This window comes from Uloborus diversus, chromosome 9 (genome assembly GCF_026930045.1).
Source record: "Uloborus diversus isolate 005 chromosome 9, Udiv.v.3.1, whole genome shotgun sequence".
NCBI lineage: Eukaryota > Metazoa > Arthropoda > Arachnida > Araneae > Uloboridae > Uloborus > Uloborus diversus.
Genome location: NC_072739.1, coordinates 148,234,302 through 148,252,977, shown reverse-complemented (window position 1 = coordinate 148,252,977; position 18,676 = coordinate 148,234,302). Strand labels below are relative to the sequence as shown.

The 18,676-nt window shown below is 33.9% G+C and overlaps 1 protein-coding gene across 1 annotated transcript in view; it reads left to right on the top strand.

Moving 5' to 3' along the window:
* The window catches only part of LOC129230553 (neprilysin-1-like), a 98,448-nt gene that overhangs the window by 31,807 nt on the left and 47,965 nt on the right, over positions 1 to 18,676 (top strand). Inside the window, exons 7-8 of the mRNA XM_054864957.1 lie at positions 5,618 to 5,704; positions 14,487 to 14,611. Coding sequence (XP_054720932.1) covers positions 5,618 to 5,704; positions 14,487 to 14,611 — 212 coding nt within the window. The remainder of the gene's footprint in view (positions 1 to 5,617; positions 5,705 to 14,486; positions 14,612 to 18,676) is intronic.

The following is an 18,676-nucleotide window of genomic DNA, read 5'->3' as shown; positions in this document are numbered from 1 at the left end:
TGAGTGAAGATGCGAATTAAATATTGTGCTCTGCGCTTATGACATTTCATCACTTGTGATGTCATGTGCAGAAGCGTCAAAAAATGAAATTGAATCTGCACACCAATGGAGTCGTTTACAAAATTTTAAAATTATTTTTTCCTGAAAGAGCAGGCTTAGAAACATAGGATCTGACCATTTTTTAAATAATTTGTTTAAGTTTAATAATTAAAAAAAATTACTTAAATCGGTGCGCTTTAATTGTTTACGCTTCTGTCGTGTGACATCACAAATGATGAAATGCCATTCAGAGTTGCCAATCACAGAGCAAAGTATTTAATTCGCATCTTTACTCACGTGTATTGGCAACGATATGGTTGAAAGCAAACGTAGAGCGCAATATTTAATTCGCTTCTTGATTATCATAACGTGGAAACGTGGTACAAATATGCGCCAAATTGCATCATTTATGACGTCATAAAGACCACGCCTTATTTTCAAAATCGGACAGTTTAAAAAATTTGTTAAAAAATAAGTGTATAATAAGTATTTTCTGGGTCCATTTATTTTTTTTTTACTCATTCTATCAATTTCAGTGACTAAAAGTAGTACTTTTGACTGAAAGAAACCACCCCATTACAATATTTTTTTTTTAATATTAAACTTTGTCATGGTATTTAAAAAATGGTCAGATCCTATTTTAAATTTCGGAAACGATCCCATTACTTTGTCTTTTGCAAAATAACTTTTTGATATCAGATGATATTTTTCTCAGGTGGAACACAAAACGTAGATAATTGTTATGATAATTGATGGAATTTCAAACTTAAGTCGTTGTCGCAGCTAACCTCTTTTATGAACTCCTTTCTTCCAAATCGATCGACTCTTTGTTGAAACAAAAGCCCTGAAATACAGCTATTTGTCGAATAAGCTATCAACTTCTTTGTCTAAGTATCGGCTACATCGTACAAAATATTTAAATGAAGAATGTGTAAAACTGGTAATTACGCGAAACATGTTAATAAAAGGTGGTACGTGAGACATAATTCTCTTCATTGTATTTTTATCATGTTTAAAAGAAAACTATCAACGATATTAAGAGGGAAAAAATTAAGCTGCGTTAATTGATTTTCTATAAGTTAGCATCCTTTTAGAGTTTCTGCGATGTTAAAAATTTCTTTGAATCGTAACAGAACTTTTGTTACTTATAAAAAAAAGTGTCTTTTCTTTACTCTCTGATATTTATTAGAATCATTTAAAGTGAAAACAGCCTTTTTTTAACCTCTTCAGACCTGATGTACCCAATTGGGTACATTCATAAAAAAATTCGTAAAAAATAATATTTCTTTCTAAAATCATTTAAAAACTACTAAAATCTATTGAAGACATTCTACTTTCATTATTACGCACTAGATGGCAGCATAGGTAGCATTTTCGAAGGATTTATGCTCAGATAAAAATGGCTGATGATAATGTGCTGAAAGCAGGCCCTTCTTGTGGTGTAAAACGTAAGTTATCTTCCCTTTATACTTTAAATTTTTAATATTTAAGTGTTTTATTTTGTTAAGCAAGCCTTGAGATTGAAATTGAGTTAAAAAAAATTGGTTTGCAACTCTTTTTAGTGTGATATTTTGAGCTTCAAATATTGTGTACCCGTTCGGGTACTTCCGGTCGTAACAGATTCAGTCAATCGCTATTCAATCCGCATCTATTACAACTTTAGCAAAGAAAACTGATAATAAATGCAATACATAGTATATAATGTAGTTTTTCCCACTTAGTAAGTAATTCCATAAGGTTTTTTTCTTTTTACTTTTAAAAAGAATAAAATTTCCTATTTTTTTTTTTTTTATTTATGTTTGTTTCTAAATGTATCTTTTGTCAATTCTTCCAACATTACTCTTTAGTCCACGAAAAAACATTTCATTTTTCTGCATATGCTTTAAAAATTTTAATCCTTGTATGCTGTATGTAAAAGAAGGGCTATTCCCTCCAGTGGCGTAGTCAAGGGGAGGGGAAAGGGTGGTCGTACCCCCCCCCCCCCCCAAGAAACAAGAAAATTATATGTATGAACACACCAAACGGGCCCAAAATCGCGATTTTCGACCTTTTAGTTGGAAAATTTCCCCAAAACATCCCCCCAATGAAAAATTTCTCGCTTCGCCACTGATTCTCTCTTCCAGAAATTTTAGTAACCCAAGGATTATGTTATAGATTTCACAGATTCCAAAGAAAATCTATATCTGCCTCTGAAACTTGCTTATTTTTAAAAATTCATCGCATACACATATGTGCTTTTGAATTTATTTAGCATATTCAGCAAATAAATAAAGTAAAAAATGTGTAAAAAAATATAGAAAGCTAAAAAATACTTAATATGTAAAGTATTTTTTATCATCATTTGTTCATTGTAGCTTCTTGTTTTTGTAGCTCGGGGACGAAGAGGCCTAACACCCGAAGAGATCGCAGTTTTACTTCAACAATATGATTCTGAATTTTCCGACTTTTCTGATAGTGATACAGAGTTTGGGCCAAACAATGCAATCGCCCCCCATGATTCATCCTCCTCATCTTCTGATGAAGAAGAAATCCCTATACCTTCTAAGCAAAAAACATTCTGGAAATCAAAGAAAGCTGTTAAAAGAAATATTCCAGATGATGACTTGCCTAACATTTCTACTGGAGAGCCTTTATTTCCTCTGAAATATTTTGAAAAGTTTTTATCAAATGAGTTTTGGGATTTGGTACAAGAACAAACAAATCTGTATTCAGTAAGAAAGAAATGTAAATCTATTAACACAAATGTAAAAGAATTAAAAGTTTTTGCTGGAATACATTTAATTATGGGTGCCCTGAAAATACCCCTCTGTTGGACGACCTGTCTTATCAGAAAAGTCCCTGGATGAAGCAGAAAACAAGTCTCCAAAGAGACGAAAAGTAATTCCTAAGCCAGAAAATCTGATCAGATACGACGGATTAAATCATCTAACAGAAGCGATGAAAGGTGTAAACCAATCTCGATGTAGAATGGAAGGATGCAATGGAAAATCTCGCTTTAAATGTGTGAAATGTGATGTGTTTTTATGTATACTAAATAATGATTGTTTCTACAAATTTCATACTTCTAATTAAATAGTTATGTGGCTGAAACTGCTCCTTTTTTTTTTTTTACTAATGACCAATTTTTTTTTTTTTTTTTTACTCAGTTACTGTTAAAATATGCTTAAAACAATCCTAGCTAAAATAGTTTACTATTTAGTGGTAAAAGTTTCGCATTTATAACGCATTAAAATCCTATCACCTTTCAACACATAGCGAAACGGATGCACAAGTGTGACCCGATGTACCCGATTGGGTACATCGATTTTCTAAGTCAAAAAATTAAAATTATAGTAATATTATTTTTTTATGCTATTAGAGTCCTAAGACGACAACATAACCGCAACAAAATAATTTTTTTGAACAGTGGTATTTCCTCGGTTCTGAAGAGGTTAAAGTTTATTTTGTTAAATTCTTGTTTGATTCATATATGCCTAATTCATCTGATGAAAACAATTAATTATGCAGACTTACTCAGATATTTACTAGCAAAATTTAAAGTAATAAAAAGTCACATTTTTCTTCAAAATTTATTCCGTTCAACGCTTTGCCCATTCATCCATGTCGGATTTATGTAATAAAAATACTTGTTTACAGATTTTTAGGACATAGGTTTAAAAATTCAAAAAAAAAAAAAAAAAAGGTGTAAAACTACTAATAATCATTATTATTCGTTTCAAATTTTAAAAAGTAGAACTACAATTTATCAAAATATTAATTTCATTATTTAAATCTCCAAGAATTAATTTATTCGCAACTCCAATAAACTATAGGGGGCGCTGCAGCCACTGTCTAATGGCGGATGAAAAAGGTAAAACAAACAAATGCCGTAACTTATAACTTGCTTTGACGCTTAATGAATGACAGTAATATTTCATCGTGCTTGTGGGAAATTTTCATTTCTATTCCTCTGAAATTACATTACACCACAAACTCTCTGAAGCCTGTAATTTTCTCCAAAGAAAATACGTGTAACGGAATGTTTTACCTTTTTCTTTAGTATTGTTAATCATCGCAAGGTAGCGTATTCGAGCTCTGGAGTTGCAAATTACTTATTTGCATATTTCCCAACAGATTTCCTTTTCGAAAGCATTCTTATTGGAAAGAAGCATATTAAAAATAATTTAAACTTTACTCCAAGTAAAGCTTGACCACGAAGAGACGGCGGATGACCTTGAAGCAAAAACATCATTTGTAATAGGTTTTTTGTATTATTTTGGAATGGATAGGATTAGCGAAACCGTGCCTCTTACTATTCGGTACTTTCTGGCAGAGTCTACCTATTACGAATAATACAAATGACGTTTCGCTTCAAGGTCATCCGCCATCTATCCGTGGTCAAGCTTTAACGGAGATTATGTAGTTGCTGTTCGAAATTGGACTTTGTAAACAGCTAAGTGGACTTATTTATTTCTGATTCTGATGACACAATATTTAACTTACAGATCCCGTTTCTATTTAACGAAGTATGCTTTTCCATAATATAGTAGGGGAATGTGGGGTAAAGTTAAATAGCGGGGCAAGTGAAATGGTGAAACATTTACTCTGCTTTTGGCACGACTTACCTAGTTATATTTTAATTATGTAGTAACACGTATAGTCTATTCCGGTCAAGAAAAAATTGCCTCTTAAAATCAAAGAATATGAGAATACGAGCCATTTTCAAAAATTGATACTCATGTCGTAATATTTTTTTATAAGTCAAAAATCATTTTTGTTATTACTAAATGATAAAGATCTTGTTGGTAACATTTGATATATTAATTGTGACCTACTAATATTCGGTGCAGTACTTATTAGCTTAATATTAAGCTTATTTATATTTTAAATGCTTTTTTCGCTTAGTCAAGTGAATGAGGGGCAAAGTGAAATAGTTTATTTAGTTTACTAACTTCAATTGTTTATCAAAACCCTTTGTATTCATTGATTAGTTATTTCATTTACATTCTTTCTCCTTTAATAATTCCCTTATTCATTCATTCTTTCACTTATATTCTTATTAGTTCGCTATTTCATTCATTCATTTACTTCGTTACATTCATATATTAACTTATTTATTTATTTATTCGTTCAATGTTTAATTTCCTTTTCATTTATTCATTCTTTCTTTTATTTACTCATTTGTTTGATCAAAAATATCTTAAACAACCGAATAGAAAATATTTCATTAGAAAAAAAAATATTTTTCAAATTTACCTCATGAAAAAAAAAGAAGTGAAAAATTTCCACCTTAATTTGAAAGTACAAATTTACTGCCAAAACTAAAAAAGAATAATATTTCAATGCAAATGTTATGATAAATACATTGTTTTTCTTTATGTACCGTAATTTTCAAAGTGCAATTTCAATTTGTTAATTTTGAAGAGACCCGTAAGTTATCTTAACTATTTTACTTTGCCCCATATTCCCCTACTAAGCCTTGGAAAAATATTTTTGTTTCACAAGATGTATTTTAAATTCAGTTTTTTTTTTTTTTGGGAAATCTGATCAGTTAAAAAAATATTATAAATTAATTTTGCATTAATAATTTTTGTTCTAGGCATCCATTCCAGAAGCAGATCGGCACGACACTGGCGCCATCTACAATAAAATGTCGCTGCAGGAATTGTCGGAAATAGTACCCGAAGTAAATATTCTTTATCTTAATCTCTAAAGCTCTCGGAAATCTTAAATGCTTCATCCCAGAGACATGGTCTATGTAAATTATTAATGTAAAAGCTATAAATCACGTAACGATAAAGAGATTAACTACAGAGCGCTCGGGATATCGTCTTCAATTATTCAAATGAGATTAATGGGCCTGATTAATTCCTTTTTATGTTTAATGAATGTGAAGGCTGTTAAAAATGAATTTGAGCAAATAAGTACGGGTAGGTAATGCGGAAATTCGCATCCATCAAAGTCATCTTGAAAAATGAGCATCAGAGCTGCAAAAGTTTCTTTTCAAATACTTAGTCTTTACAGAATTTTTACTATTACTTATTTTTTGTTCAAAGAATAGCTGTACAAGTGATGCAACCTTTTAGTAGGTAACTCAGTCATGAGCACTTCTTTTGCAATGTTTTAGATTTGCTTTTCGTTCTCAAAAAAAAAAAAAAAAAAAAAAAAATCTCTGCTCATCAATTGGTTAAGATCCAATTCTTAAACTTTAATACTGTCCAACCACGGAATAAATGGAATAGGCAAACGTCCAGTTAAGACGAGTCTGTCTGAATGAGGGGGAAAAGAAAAAAATTTTATGCATGTGTTCCGCTCATTTGAATGAGACTCTGCTTAATTTAGAGGCTAACATACACCTGCTAATGCTGACATCCCTAAAAACTAATAGATGCGTCTATTTCCGCCTGTAAACCGGATGTTTGCCTTTCCGTACAATCCGTGGTCAGACAGTACTTTTGCTCAATTTCGATTATCTTTCAATTAGCTTTCTAACTCTTTGCGTCTTATACTGACTTAGCTAAGGGTGGGGTCAAAAAAGCTGTTTTCCATTACCCACTTCTTTTTCCCAATTAAAGTTGTTGCATGATATATTTTTTTTTTTTCATTTTTGTCGTTTAAATAATAATTATGAAATACAAAGTGAAACACCAACTTCTTAGAGACCGATTAAGACACACTTACCTCTTCTGTTTTTATCTAGTTTGAAGCTAACATTGGTTAAGATTCACTTCTTTATTTAACTACATCTGCTTTGTATAGTTTCTCGTTCTTTTTGCTTCGTTTTCTTCTGCTCTTTTTTTTTCTCTCATTTAAATGTAAATATTGAAACAAGTTTGTTACTTTCAAAGTTTTATTCAAATTCTCTGAAATGTCCTTAGCGCACATACGCCTGTATAACATTGTACTGGTGTCTGTATGAAAGGAATACAATTTCATCCTCTTCTGATTTTGAAACAAGCGTTTAGAAAGTACTTATAATAATGTATAGTGATTTAAGTACGTAATGCACTGACGCAAAAAATATATGCACCAAAAGGAAATAAACTTCTATCACGAAACTTAACACGTATGTAGAATATGAGGACATGAGCAAATGATTAAAAATCCACAATAAGAGATCGTTTTATTAAAAGGTTATGGCATGAAAGAGAAGTTATGATTCAATTAGTAGTATGGTCACTTTAAGCAGCTATAAGAGCTGTTACACTGCGTGGCATCGAATCAAGCCAGACCCCTGCTAAAGGTCATGGTATTACTAGACTAGATTCTTGCCGATTTTTGGATTGTTACTTACTTTGTTTCGTCTGGGTGCGGTACATTCTTTTGTGACAGACTCAGAATTCGCCGATATATATCAGTCGCTAAATATCCGATATTTATTTTGAAAATATGATGTTTTCGATATTTAGTTTTTCAACTACGTTATTTCAATATAAAAAGGAATATATAATCATAGTAATATTGTTCATTTATTATTAAAAATAACCAAAATTTTTGTACTATACCTTTATGGTGTATTAATAAAGGGTGTTGTTTTAGAGGTATAGAACTTTAAGTCGGGAACACTGTTTGATCTGTGTGCCATTTTTATAGTTGTCAATTGTATTGTGATTCGTTTGGTTTGCCATTTCATCATGAATGTACAACAGGACGGCGCAACATGCCACACAGCACGTGTCACAATTGATTTATTGAAAAACAAATTCGGTGAACGAATAATTTCGCTTAATGGACCCGAGAATTTCCCTGTAAGATCATGCGATTTGGACTTTTTTTTGTGGGGCTGTGTAAAGTCTCAGGTCTACACCGATAAGCCACAGACGACTGACGCTTTGGACGAGAACATTCGCCACATATCACTCACATACGGCCCCCATTGATGCAAAAAGTGATAGAAAATTGGACTTCCAGATTAGACTTTCTCCAAGCCAGCCGAAGCGGTCATATACCAGAAATCACATTTAAATAAAAATAGCAAAGAATCATCTTTCGAATAAAGCCAAATTCATGGCAATTTACATCATTTAACGGTGTTTTATTTGAACCTAAAGTTCTATGCCTTTAAAAAACACCCTTTACATGATTAATATAACAAAGTGCTATAATATTCTTTTTTACTTGTATTTTATATTTATAAAATTATCTGTAATGTAACAATTTTAATTCATGTTAAAAGTGCCTAATTAAATGCTAAACATTGCTCAGAAAGACATATATATATATATATATCCGATATTTTCAAGTAGCACAAACTAGAGTCTTCAAAATAGTAAATTCATCCTCATATGACTCTTTATTTTCTCATATTATAATTACAACATGTTGACGTAAAATTAAGATTTCTTTCGTTATTTGTATCTAATATTTCATAATACATTTCTATCAATTTTAATGGAGTTAGTTTAGCATTAGCTGTTTTACTCATTTTTCTTCTGTTAGCTACTTTTACAGTGATTCAGAAATAAATAATGTGCATTAGTCGTTGCACAGTGATAAGACTTTCTTTCTGAGCAATGTTTAGCATTTAATTAGGCACTTTTAACATGAATTAAAATTGTTACATTACAGATAATTTTATAAATATAAAATACAAGTAAAAAAGAATATTATAGCACTTTGTTATATTAATCATGTAAAGGGTGTTTTTTTAAAGGCATAGAACTTTAGGTTCAAATAAAACACCGTTAAATGATGTAAATTGCCATGAATTTGGCTTTATTCGAAAGATGATTCTTTGCCATTTTTATTTAAATGTGATTTCTGGTATATGACCGCTTCGGCTGGCTTGGAGAAAGTCTAATCTGGAAGTCCAATTTTCTATCACTTTTTGCATCAATGGGGGCCGTATGTGAGTGATATGTGGCGAATGTTCTCGTCCAAAGCGTCAGTCGTCTGTGGCTTATCGGTGTAGACCTGAGACTTTACACAGCCCCACAAAAAAAAAGTCCAAATCGCATGATCTTACAGGGAAATTCTCGGGTCCATTAAGCGAAATTATTCGTTCACCGAATTTTTTTTTCAATAAATCAATTGTGACACGTGCTGTGTGGCGTGTTGCGCCGTCCTGTTGTACATTCATGATGAAATGGCAAACCAAACGAATCACAATACAATTGACAACTATAAAAATGGCCCACAGATCAAACAGTGTTCCCGACTTAAAGTTCTATACCTCTAAAACAACACCCTTTATTAATACACCATAAAGGTATAGTACAAAAATTTTGGTTATTTTTAATAATAAATGAACAATATTACTATGATTATATATTCCTTTTTATATTGAAATAACGTAGTTGAAAAACTAAATATCGAAAACATCATATTTTCAAAATAAATATCGGATATTTAGCGACTGATATATATCGGCGAATTCTGAGTCTGTCACAAAAGAATGTACCGCACCCAGACGAAACAAAGTAAGTAACAATCAAAAAATCGGCAAGAATCTAGTCTAGTAATACCATGACCTTTAGCAGGGGTCTGGCTTGATTCGATGCCACGCAGTGTAACAGCTCATATAGCTGCTTAAAGTGGCCATACTACTAGTTGAATCATAACTTCTCTTTCATGCCATAACCTTTTAATAAAACGATCTCTTATTGTGGATTTTTAATCATTTGCTCATGTCCTCATATTCTACATACGTGTTAAGTTTCGTGATAGAACTTTATTTCCTTCTGGGTGCATATATTTTTTGCGTCATTGCATTACGTACTTAAATCACTATACATTATTATAAGTACTTTCTAAACGCTTTTTTCAAAATCAGAAAAGGATGAAATTGTATTCCTTTCATACAGACACCAGTACAATGTTATACAGGCGAATGTGCGCTAAGGACATTTCAGAGAATTTGAATAAAACTTTGAAAGTAACAAACTTGTTTCAATATTTACATTTAAATGAGAGAAAAAAAAAGAGCAGAAGAAAACGAAGCAAAAAGAACGAGAAACTATACAAAGCAGATGTAGTTAAATAAAGAAGTGAATCTTAACCAATGTTAGCTTCAAACTAGATAAAAACAGAAGAGGTAAGTGTGTCTTAATCGGTCTCTAAGAAGTTGGTGTTTCACTTTGTATTTCATAATTATTATTTAAACGACAAAAATGAAAAAAAAAATATCATGCAACAACTTTAATTGGGAAAAAGAAGTGGGTAATGGAAAACAGCTTTTTTGACCCCACCCTTAGCTAAGTCAGTATAAGACGCAAAGAGTTAGAAAGCTAATTGAAAGATAATCGAAATTGAGCAAAAGTACTGTCTGACCACGGATTGTACGGAAAGGCAAACATCCGGTTTACAGGCGGAAATATATATATATATATATATATATATATATATATATATATATATATATATATATATCAAAATATCGTGTATTTTCGAACCCTGGACAGAGTGTATATCACATTACTTCGTACAAGGTGATGTCCTTAACCTTAACATGAATTAGCAAAACGTGGTACTGAAACCCATAGCGGTACAGTACATTTTCAACTGTGCTCAAACTATGGACTCTTGAAATAAGCCAATCTGAGCATACAATACAGTTTAATTCCAAAAACTCGGGAACTTTTCGCAAGTAATCCAGATTTTTTTTTTTTTTTTTTGAGTAGTTTCCTCAAGAAGAGGAAATTAACTGTTTTCATTAAGTGATAAGAGAACAAAGCGAAAAAATGAGGCTTCGCTTTAATTAACTGTCTGCGAGGTTCCTATAATACGTAAGACAAAATCCATGTGATTTCTTTCAGCTGATTGCAAGCTTCGATTGCTTATTTAGGGGAGATGGTTAGCTAGCTCTTCGGTTGCCTTATGGCATAAGAAAGTTGTCAAAGCATACACACAAAATATCTTTAGAAATGCTGTCGAAAATGATACTTATAAAATAAAAATATTGGCATTTAAATAATTTAAATTTTCTATTTTACTTTTGATAAAATGCTCAAAAAACTAAAAGAAAACGTGAGGAATAGAATAAAAGGCAAAGAAAGTATAAGCAAAGTTGAGGATAGAATTTTTTTTGACATGTATCGTCAGCGAGAAAGATTTCTAGATCACACTGAAGGTGATATTTCATTACAGCTAAAACAGAATTAAAATAAAGGTTGTTTATAAAAGTAAGAACTCTAAAACTATTGTATCATGCTTTCTTAATATGTACCTCTGCAAATTTTGTTAATGAACTACAGTGAAGCACCGTTTATACGTTTTTGAAAGGCCTGTACGAAAAAAGCGTACAAATGAAAAAACCTATAATAGGTATAGTTTAATGTGTATTAGACTCTGCAGGGACCAATTTTAAAAACGTATAAAAGAGAAACGTATAAACGGTGCTTCACTGTAATTAAAAAGAACCAGATTCTAGAGCTTTTTATCCAAAAAGAAAAAAAAAGATGAACATCCACAAGATAACCAGACTTCTTATTTTTCAGACGAAAGAAGGAAAAGGAATTAATCATTAAAATAAATTGACATAATCCAAGAAATGCAGCACATTTCAATTTTCAAACACCATAGAAAATGCAAATAACTCCGATAGCTTTATGAAAATAGAGCATAAAACGAATTCAATTCCAACATTTTATTATTGTTTGAGGAGAATCTACTATGCATTTCTTCAAATATCTCAAAACCTCGTTTTTGGAGACACTGCTGTTTACCTGCCCACGGCAGTATGGTTTGGGAATCTAGATCAGGACTGTCCAACAGCAAAGAGCCCACGGGCTAGAATTCCGGTCACTGATCACCTGGCGGGCCGCAGTTTGAAAAGTTGAAAAATAACCTCTTATCTCTAATACAATAACAATTAATAGTTGAAAATTATAAAACAATGAAACACGAGGATTATAAAACAGTTTGCTTACATTTTAGCGGGAAAACTGAGGCCTATCCGTCTTCTTTACAAGAGCAGGAATGTGAACATCGATGTTTTACTTCATATCCAGCAAAGGCCGTAGAATCAGTGGGGGGGGGGGAGGGTCTTTATTTTTAACCAATTGCAGGCAGGTTTTGCTTATTTGAAATGTTTCTCTCTTCCCTCTCTGTCTCCCTCCGCCAACACGAGGCAATACTACTTCTAGGAATTCGTTTGAACACCAACGTGCAGGTTAGAACTGCTTGATCTTGACCAGTAGTTGTCCTGTACCTTTTTCTCCAAATACAATGAAAGGAGTAAAAGAGCGATCAAGAGGAAATTTCGAGGACTCCGGCTTGACCGAGACTGATCGTCTCGGATGCTTCTTGATACCATAAAATATCAAAAAAAGAAATATGCTAAATAAGAAGTTGGCGGGCAGCACAAATGTGTTGGTGGGCCTCCAGTTGGACAGCCCTAATCTAGATCATTTAAATATGTCGTAATACATTTAAATTCAATGTATTAAAACAAGAAGAGTGATTGTACCCATCAGGGAGGACGAAAAATATATGAGGCGGCGAGAAGCAAAAGAATGTAAATGCCAAATTACAAAATTTGGAGACAACCAGTGTTAACGGTAGGTGAACCTCTCCTCTGTTGGGGAAAGAGATGGTACTAGTAGCTCTGGTAGCTGCTGCTAAACAGTATGATTTAGAAACAAATTTCAATGAAAACCTACCTAGGATCGTTGCTTCTCACTGCCTCATATGTTTACACAATCAAGAGGAAATATCAAGTCGCATTCTCAAGAAAGTGGTTGCGTAATCGCGTAAGTTAGTCTCCAAAAGTATCCGAAAGAAGCAGCCTACAGGGAGAAGCTAGGAAAGAGCAAAATTCTAAGTTGCACAAGTATTTATTGACGCAATAAAACTTCTTTTATGATTGCTAGATGCTTCAAAATGAAGGTCAACATGGCGTTCCACAACTTGCAGCAATGAATAAAGGTAGGGCGAGTAGATTTTCTCAGCTATTTGCTCTCCTAGTAAACATTGATGGATGCATCCACTTTTCTTTTCTTTTCTTTTTTTTTGTCAAAACTTTTTACACTCCGCGTTTTGTATCAATGAATAAATTTATTACCTAAACTTATTCGCCTTAAGTGTCTTACCTTCGAACGTGGCAGAAAAATCCATTGAACTAGTCAATAATGCTGTGACTATCCAGCTTTACCAGGACATAGTCTGGGTTTAATCGGATTTTCCGATTTCCAAGGGAGGCCTAACTGCCAATCTTCTCATTGTAATCGACTTTTTAGCGGTCAACAACCTGCTGGATCTAATCTGACATGTGTCAGATCTCTTCTAGAGGATAATCAACAACAACAACATTACTTCAAAAGAATTACTGTTAACATCAAAATCAAAGGCACAGCAAGGGTAGTTCATCACAGTAGTTCATAAAAAACGCTTTCGGCGGTGAAATTTCGAAAAAAAAATTTTTTCTTCGCTCAAACAAATTACCATCTCTTCGCTATGTGGTACAAAAAATTTCTGATCAATAGAGCAATATTTTCGCCACTAGACAACTTTAAAGTAGTGTTGTTTAATTATAGACTCCCTGTATATGCACAACTTGATAGAGTTATGTCTTGAATTCATATACGGTGTATTTTAGTTTTAATTTTTTTTATATTTACAAAAATAGGTTTGTGATTCTATGACAGAAATATTAACTTGTGCCAGTACCAACATCCTAAATGTAAACCAAGCATATTTCATCACTCAAGTCATACTAGTCAACAAAGGAAGTAATCTACTTTCGGGAAATATAATGAAGAAATTTCATCTCAGAGTCCTGGTGGGCAGTAGAGGGTTAATAATCCCCCGTCCATTACGGTGGTGGGCCTGTACCCACTACCCGGCGGGTAAAATTGTTTGGTATCTGCCACGGTAAACCCTCTTGGGGGTTGTCGTCAGGTGTGTAGCTGGGGCAGCTAGAAAGTAGAGACTTAGTCTTCTGTTACCCGCCAGAAGTACTTGAGCATTCGCCATGGATGCCAAGGATTAGATGGTTAATTGGAAACGGATAAATTTTCCATATTTAAATTGAAATACATTCAATATGTTTTCTTACACCCAGATAATGTCAGCTGATTTGTGTGGTGGTAAAGTGCTAACTTTCTGTGCCGTGATCCTGGGTTCTATCCCGCGGTTCACAGTAAATAGATTTTCGAGATGTAGATAATCGTCAGCGAAATGTCGCGTGGTTATGTAGCATGTAAAAGATCCCTTGGGTGTTCGTTTGGCTTTGAAGACCGTCGGTAAAACTAGAAAATCCCTAATTCCGTTTACAATTGAAGAGAGTTCAAGTTCCTCCATCTGGTGGAAATTAGGCATCAAAATTAACTGTGGCATTGCCATCCGCGTCTTAATGGTGTCACATAACAGACTGGATGCCATAGCGAGTGATCGCACTAGGTTTGCAAATGGCTAATACTCCTAACGCAACCCTTTTAGAAAGAAAAAACTCTCAATTCATTGCTATATAGTCATAGAGGATTTAGCATAAAACTGCATGATTAGTTACTAAATAAATATTTTTGTTACAGTTTGATTGGGTGTACTACCTGAACACATTCCTTCCGACTAAGGTGGATGACCAGGAACCTGTGGTTGTATATGCACTGCCTTACTTGCAAGAAATGGGGCAAATTCTCTCTCAAGCAAATAGAAGGTAAGTTCACTTTAGCACTCATCCGAGTTCACTTTAACCTTTCAACATTTGGATTGAAACTGTCTTAACGTTATTTATTTCATTGAGCAATAACGATTGCTTATTGCTTTCATTTGACTGTTTTTGGCGTGCTATCATTTTATTTTCCCACCGCTCACGATGCTGCTCCTATAGCGAAAACCGTCTCCAGGTTGCATCCATGTCCTACACACACGCGCGTACATACACAACTACGCGCACACACACACACACACACACAAACACGCACATACACCTACACACAAACACATACACCTACACACACATATACCTACACACATACACAAACACATACACACACGCATACATACAGACACCTACACATACGCACACACCTACACACACACATACACACACGCATACATACAGACACCTACACATACGCACACACCTACACACACACATACACACACACACAAACACTCACATACACCTACACACACATACACCTACACACACACAAACACTCACATACACCTACACACATACACAAACACATACACACACGCATACATACAGACACCTACACATACGCACACACCTACACACACACAAACACTCACATACATCTACACACACATACACAAACACATACGCATACATACAGACATACACCTACACACATACACAAACACATACACACACGCATACATACAGACACCTACACATACGCACACACCTACACACACACACAAACACGCACATACACAAACACATACGCATACATACAGACTCACACACACACACAAACACGCATATACACCTACACACAAACACATACATACACGCATACATGCAGACACCTACACATACACACACACACAAACACGCACATACACAAACACACACGCATACATACAAGACACCTACACATACACACACACACACCTGCACACAACTACCTACACATTCATGCCTGTACACAGACACAAACACATATGCCTACACACACATACACATCCCCCCACACACACATTCATACACAAACACACAGACATACACATATCCCCTACGCACAAACACACATACCCCCCCCCCCACACACACACAAACACACGCGCCTACATACACACACTCGTGATTGCGAAAAACATAATTTGAATTCAAGATGTCAAAATTCAAATTATTATTATTTTTTTTTTGCTGTAAATAAGTTTTAAAAGTTGTATTTAAGCAGACATCTGTTGACGATGGTTTATCATGCCGCATACATGACTCTGACATTTAATTTCACTCTTAAAATTCGATTTTTAACGTATTATTTCATGTCTTAAATATACCATTCTTGAAGTCTCTGCCGTTGTATGTCAAGAAAATTACACGAGTGACGTTGTTATAAATGAAGATGTAAGCTAATAAAATGATTCGTGTTAAAAAGTGTCCCTGATTTTGTGACTTAACAATGTCATATATGTAGATACTCACTAATAAATAACGTTTTTTAATCTTATTATTTGATGTTTCCATTGCTTGTTCTAATACAGCTAAATCTAATATGTGTAATGCTATAATTTTAGTCTAATAATTCTTTAACTATAAAGAAATATTGAACATTAAAGAAATATTAAAATATTGCACCGACGTATACGATATACAAGGTATGATTCAAAAGTTTCTGGACTGATCTTAGATCTAGAAATTTAAGCACAGCGGACTAAAATTCTTCAAAATATGATCCTTCAGCATCAACACAGCGCTGCCAGCGCGTCTCCCATTGTTCTTAGCCTTCTGGAAGTGCTCGAGCGACATGCTGTCAAATGTTCTCGTCGAAGCCTGCTGGATTTTTTTCCGTCAATGGAGTCGAATTGCTTCCTCTTAAGAACTTTCTTGATTCGAGGAAGAGGAAAAAATCACTTGGAACCAAGTCGGGTGATCAAAACTTCGTCTGCGACGCGCGACTTGTGAGATGGCGCGATATCATGGAGAAGAATCCAATCGCCTTTGATCGCCAGTCGGACGTAACAGACTCGATCCCTCAAGCGGCGGAACACTCTAACGTGAAAGTCATTTTCGCATCTCCCACTTTTCGACCGAGGTTAATGGCACGCACTCACGCAGCAAACGATGCGCACTCTCCAGTGTTCTGAAGCCAACTGCCGTAGCTTCCGTTCGTTCACTGACATTCACTGACACCCCCCACTACTTACCCAGCTCGTTCGCACCAGTCTGCGCACCCTCCCCTTCTCGGAAAAAATCAGTCTTGAAATTTCTGAATCATACCCTGTATTTCAATTTTTACCAATATAGAAAATAAATAAGTAGCCAAGTGCGAAAAGTAGTGTTACTTTGATAAGTTGAGGAATGACTTAGACAGTGTTTGCAGAACAACCTCGTTTATGCGGACTAAATGAGATCAAAGTCGATCCAGATAATCCGGGTAATAAGCGAAACAAAGGCTTAAATTCGCAGACGTATATTTTTATCACAGCAAAAAGTGACGCTTTATAACAAAATTACAAACGATTATTTCGCAGCAACACTTTATCGTTTATAGTTCAGCTGCATTGGTGTCATAGTGATGTTTCAAATACGCCGAGATCTTTTGTTAGATCGCTGTAATTTATTTCGTGATCTATTCAGGAGTTGTACAGTTAGTCAAAATAAGCAGTAAATGTCTGGCGTACTTACAGTTCAGTTATCATAATTTAAAATTATTACTTGTAAGAATAAAAAAAGTTTTAAAAACAACTACAAATTTGATCTGGATTAACCAGAGATCTAGATAAACAGGGCTCGGATAAAAATGAGTTTCTGCTGTACTTCTTTTTGACGAGTTCAGTGAAAGAAAAGTGTTATTGGCTTGGATTTGAGATAAAATACTTTTGCAAGACTAACGCAAAAGTAACTAAACTCAAACCAACCCCAATTAACTTTCCCAATCACCCCCAAAAGAAGTACATATTGTCATGTAAATGCCTCAACTCACCAGGCCTTTATTTTCCTGAAGATATTTTTATGCGCTCTGGAAAAACAAAATAAACTTACTGTAAATTGGTGTCCCCAGTGCAGTTTTAATCTTCGATATAAAATAATTCATTTTTGACTACAACATATAATGTAGCCTTGAAATCATAACCTTGAAGAAGAATCATCAAACTTGACGAAATGTATCTTAAAGCTATGAGTTATAATAATGTTGCTGTGAAAACGTAAGACACAGTAACTGTTTTTTTTTTTTTTTTTTTTGTCTTTTAGCTTTATTGTACAAGTTTTCTTATTTGGTTTCTGCTGAAAATAAAGCACGAAAAAAAACGTCGAATTCCAACATTTCCCTATTGGTACAATAGAATCCAAAACGCATTTCGTCAAGTGTCTCAGAACCTCACTTTCGGCAGATACTGCTCTTTACATTCCCACGTAAAAAATGTGCCTTATTATAATGCTTTAATTTTTGAGGTAAGAAATAGATTAACGGATGTTCAATAAAATAAACCTCCGACACAAGTAATGTCCTGTATCCGCTATCATAGGCATGGAAGAAACTTGCATAACTGTAATGTCCTCGATCCTGTAATCCTCCTGCAGAAATCCCCCTTTTTACATCTTCATTACTTAGCTAAGACGTATTTCGTTTATTCTAAGGCTTTCGACTAAGTGATGCTTTTCACATTTCTGGCATTGAAAAAACATCTCTTTTTTTTTTTAACTGAATGCATGCTAAAGTCAAAACAACTTCAGCAACTTTTTCACTTGGAGCAAAAATGTGAGAAATAAAAGATTTCTTTGACATTTTTTTAAACGTTTTTCGAATGCACTTATTTATATCAGCCGTGACGTAACAATTTATCGCAAAAGACATTTCGTTTCAAGAGCTCCTAATATTTTTTAAATGTTTTGCATGATTCTTAAAAGCAAAGAAGAAAATAACAGTAGAAAAGGAGTTAAGTATCGTAACAATTGGTGGTTCGACTAACTCATTACAGAACTCTTTAGTTTAAATGCGCTCTAAAAATTACAATAGACGTACACTTATTGGAATGGAATTTAATTTCATAAAGCTTCTCCGTACTTGCCTGTCACATACAG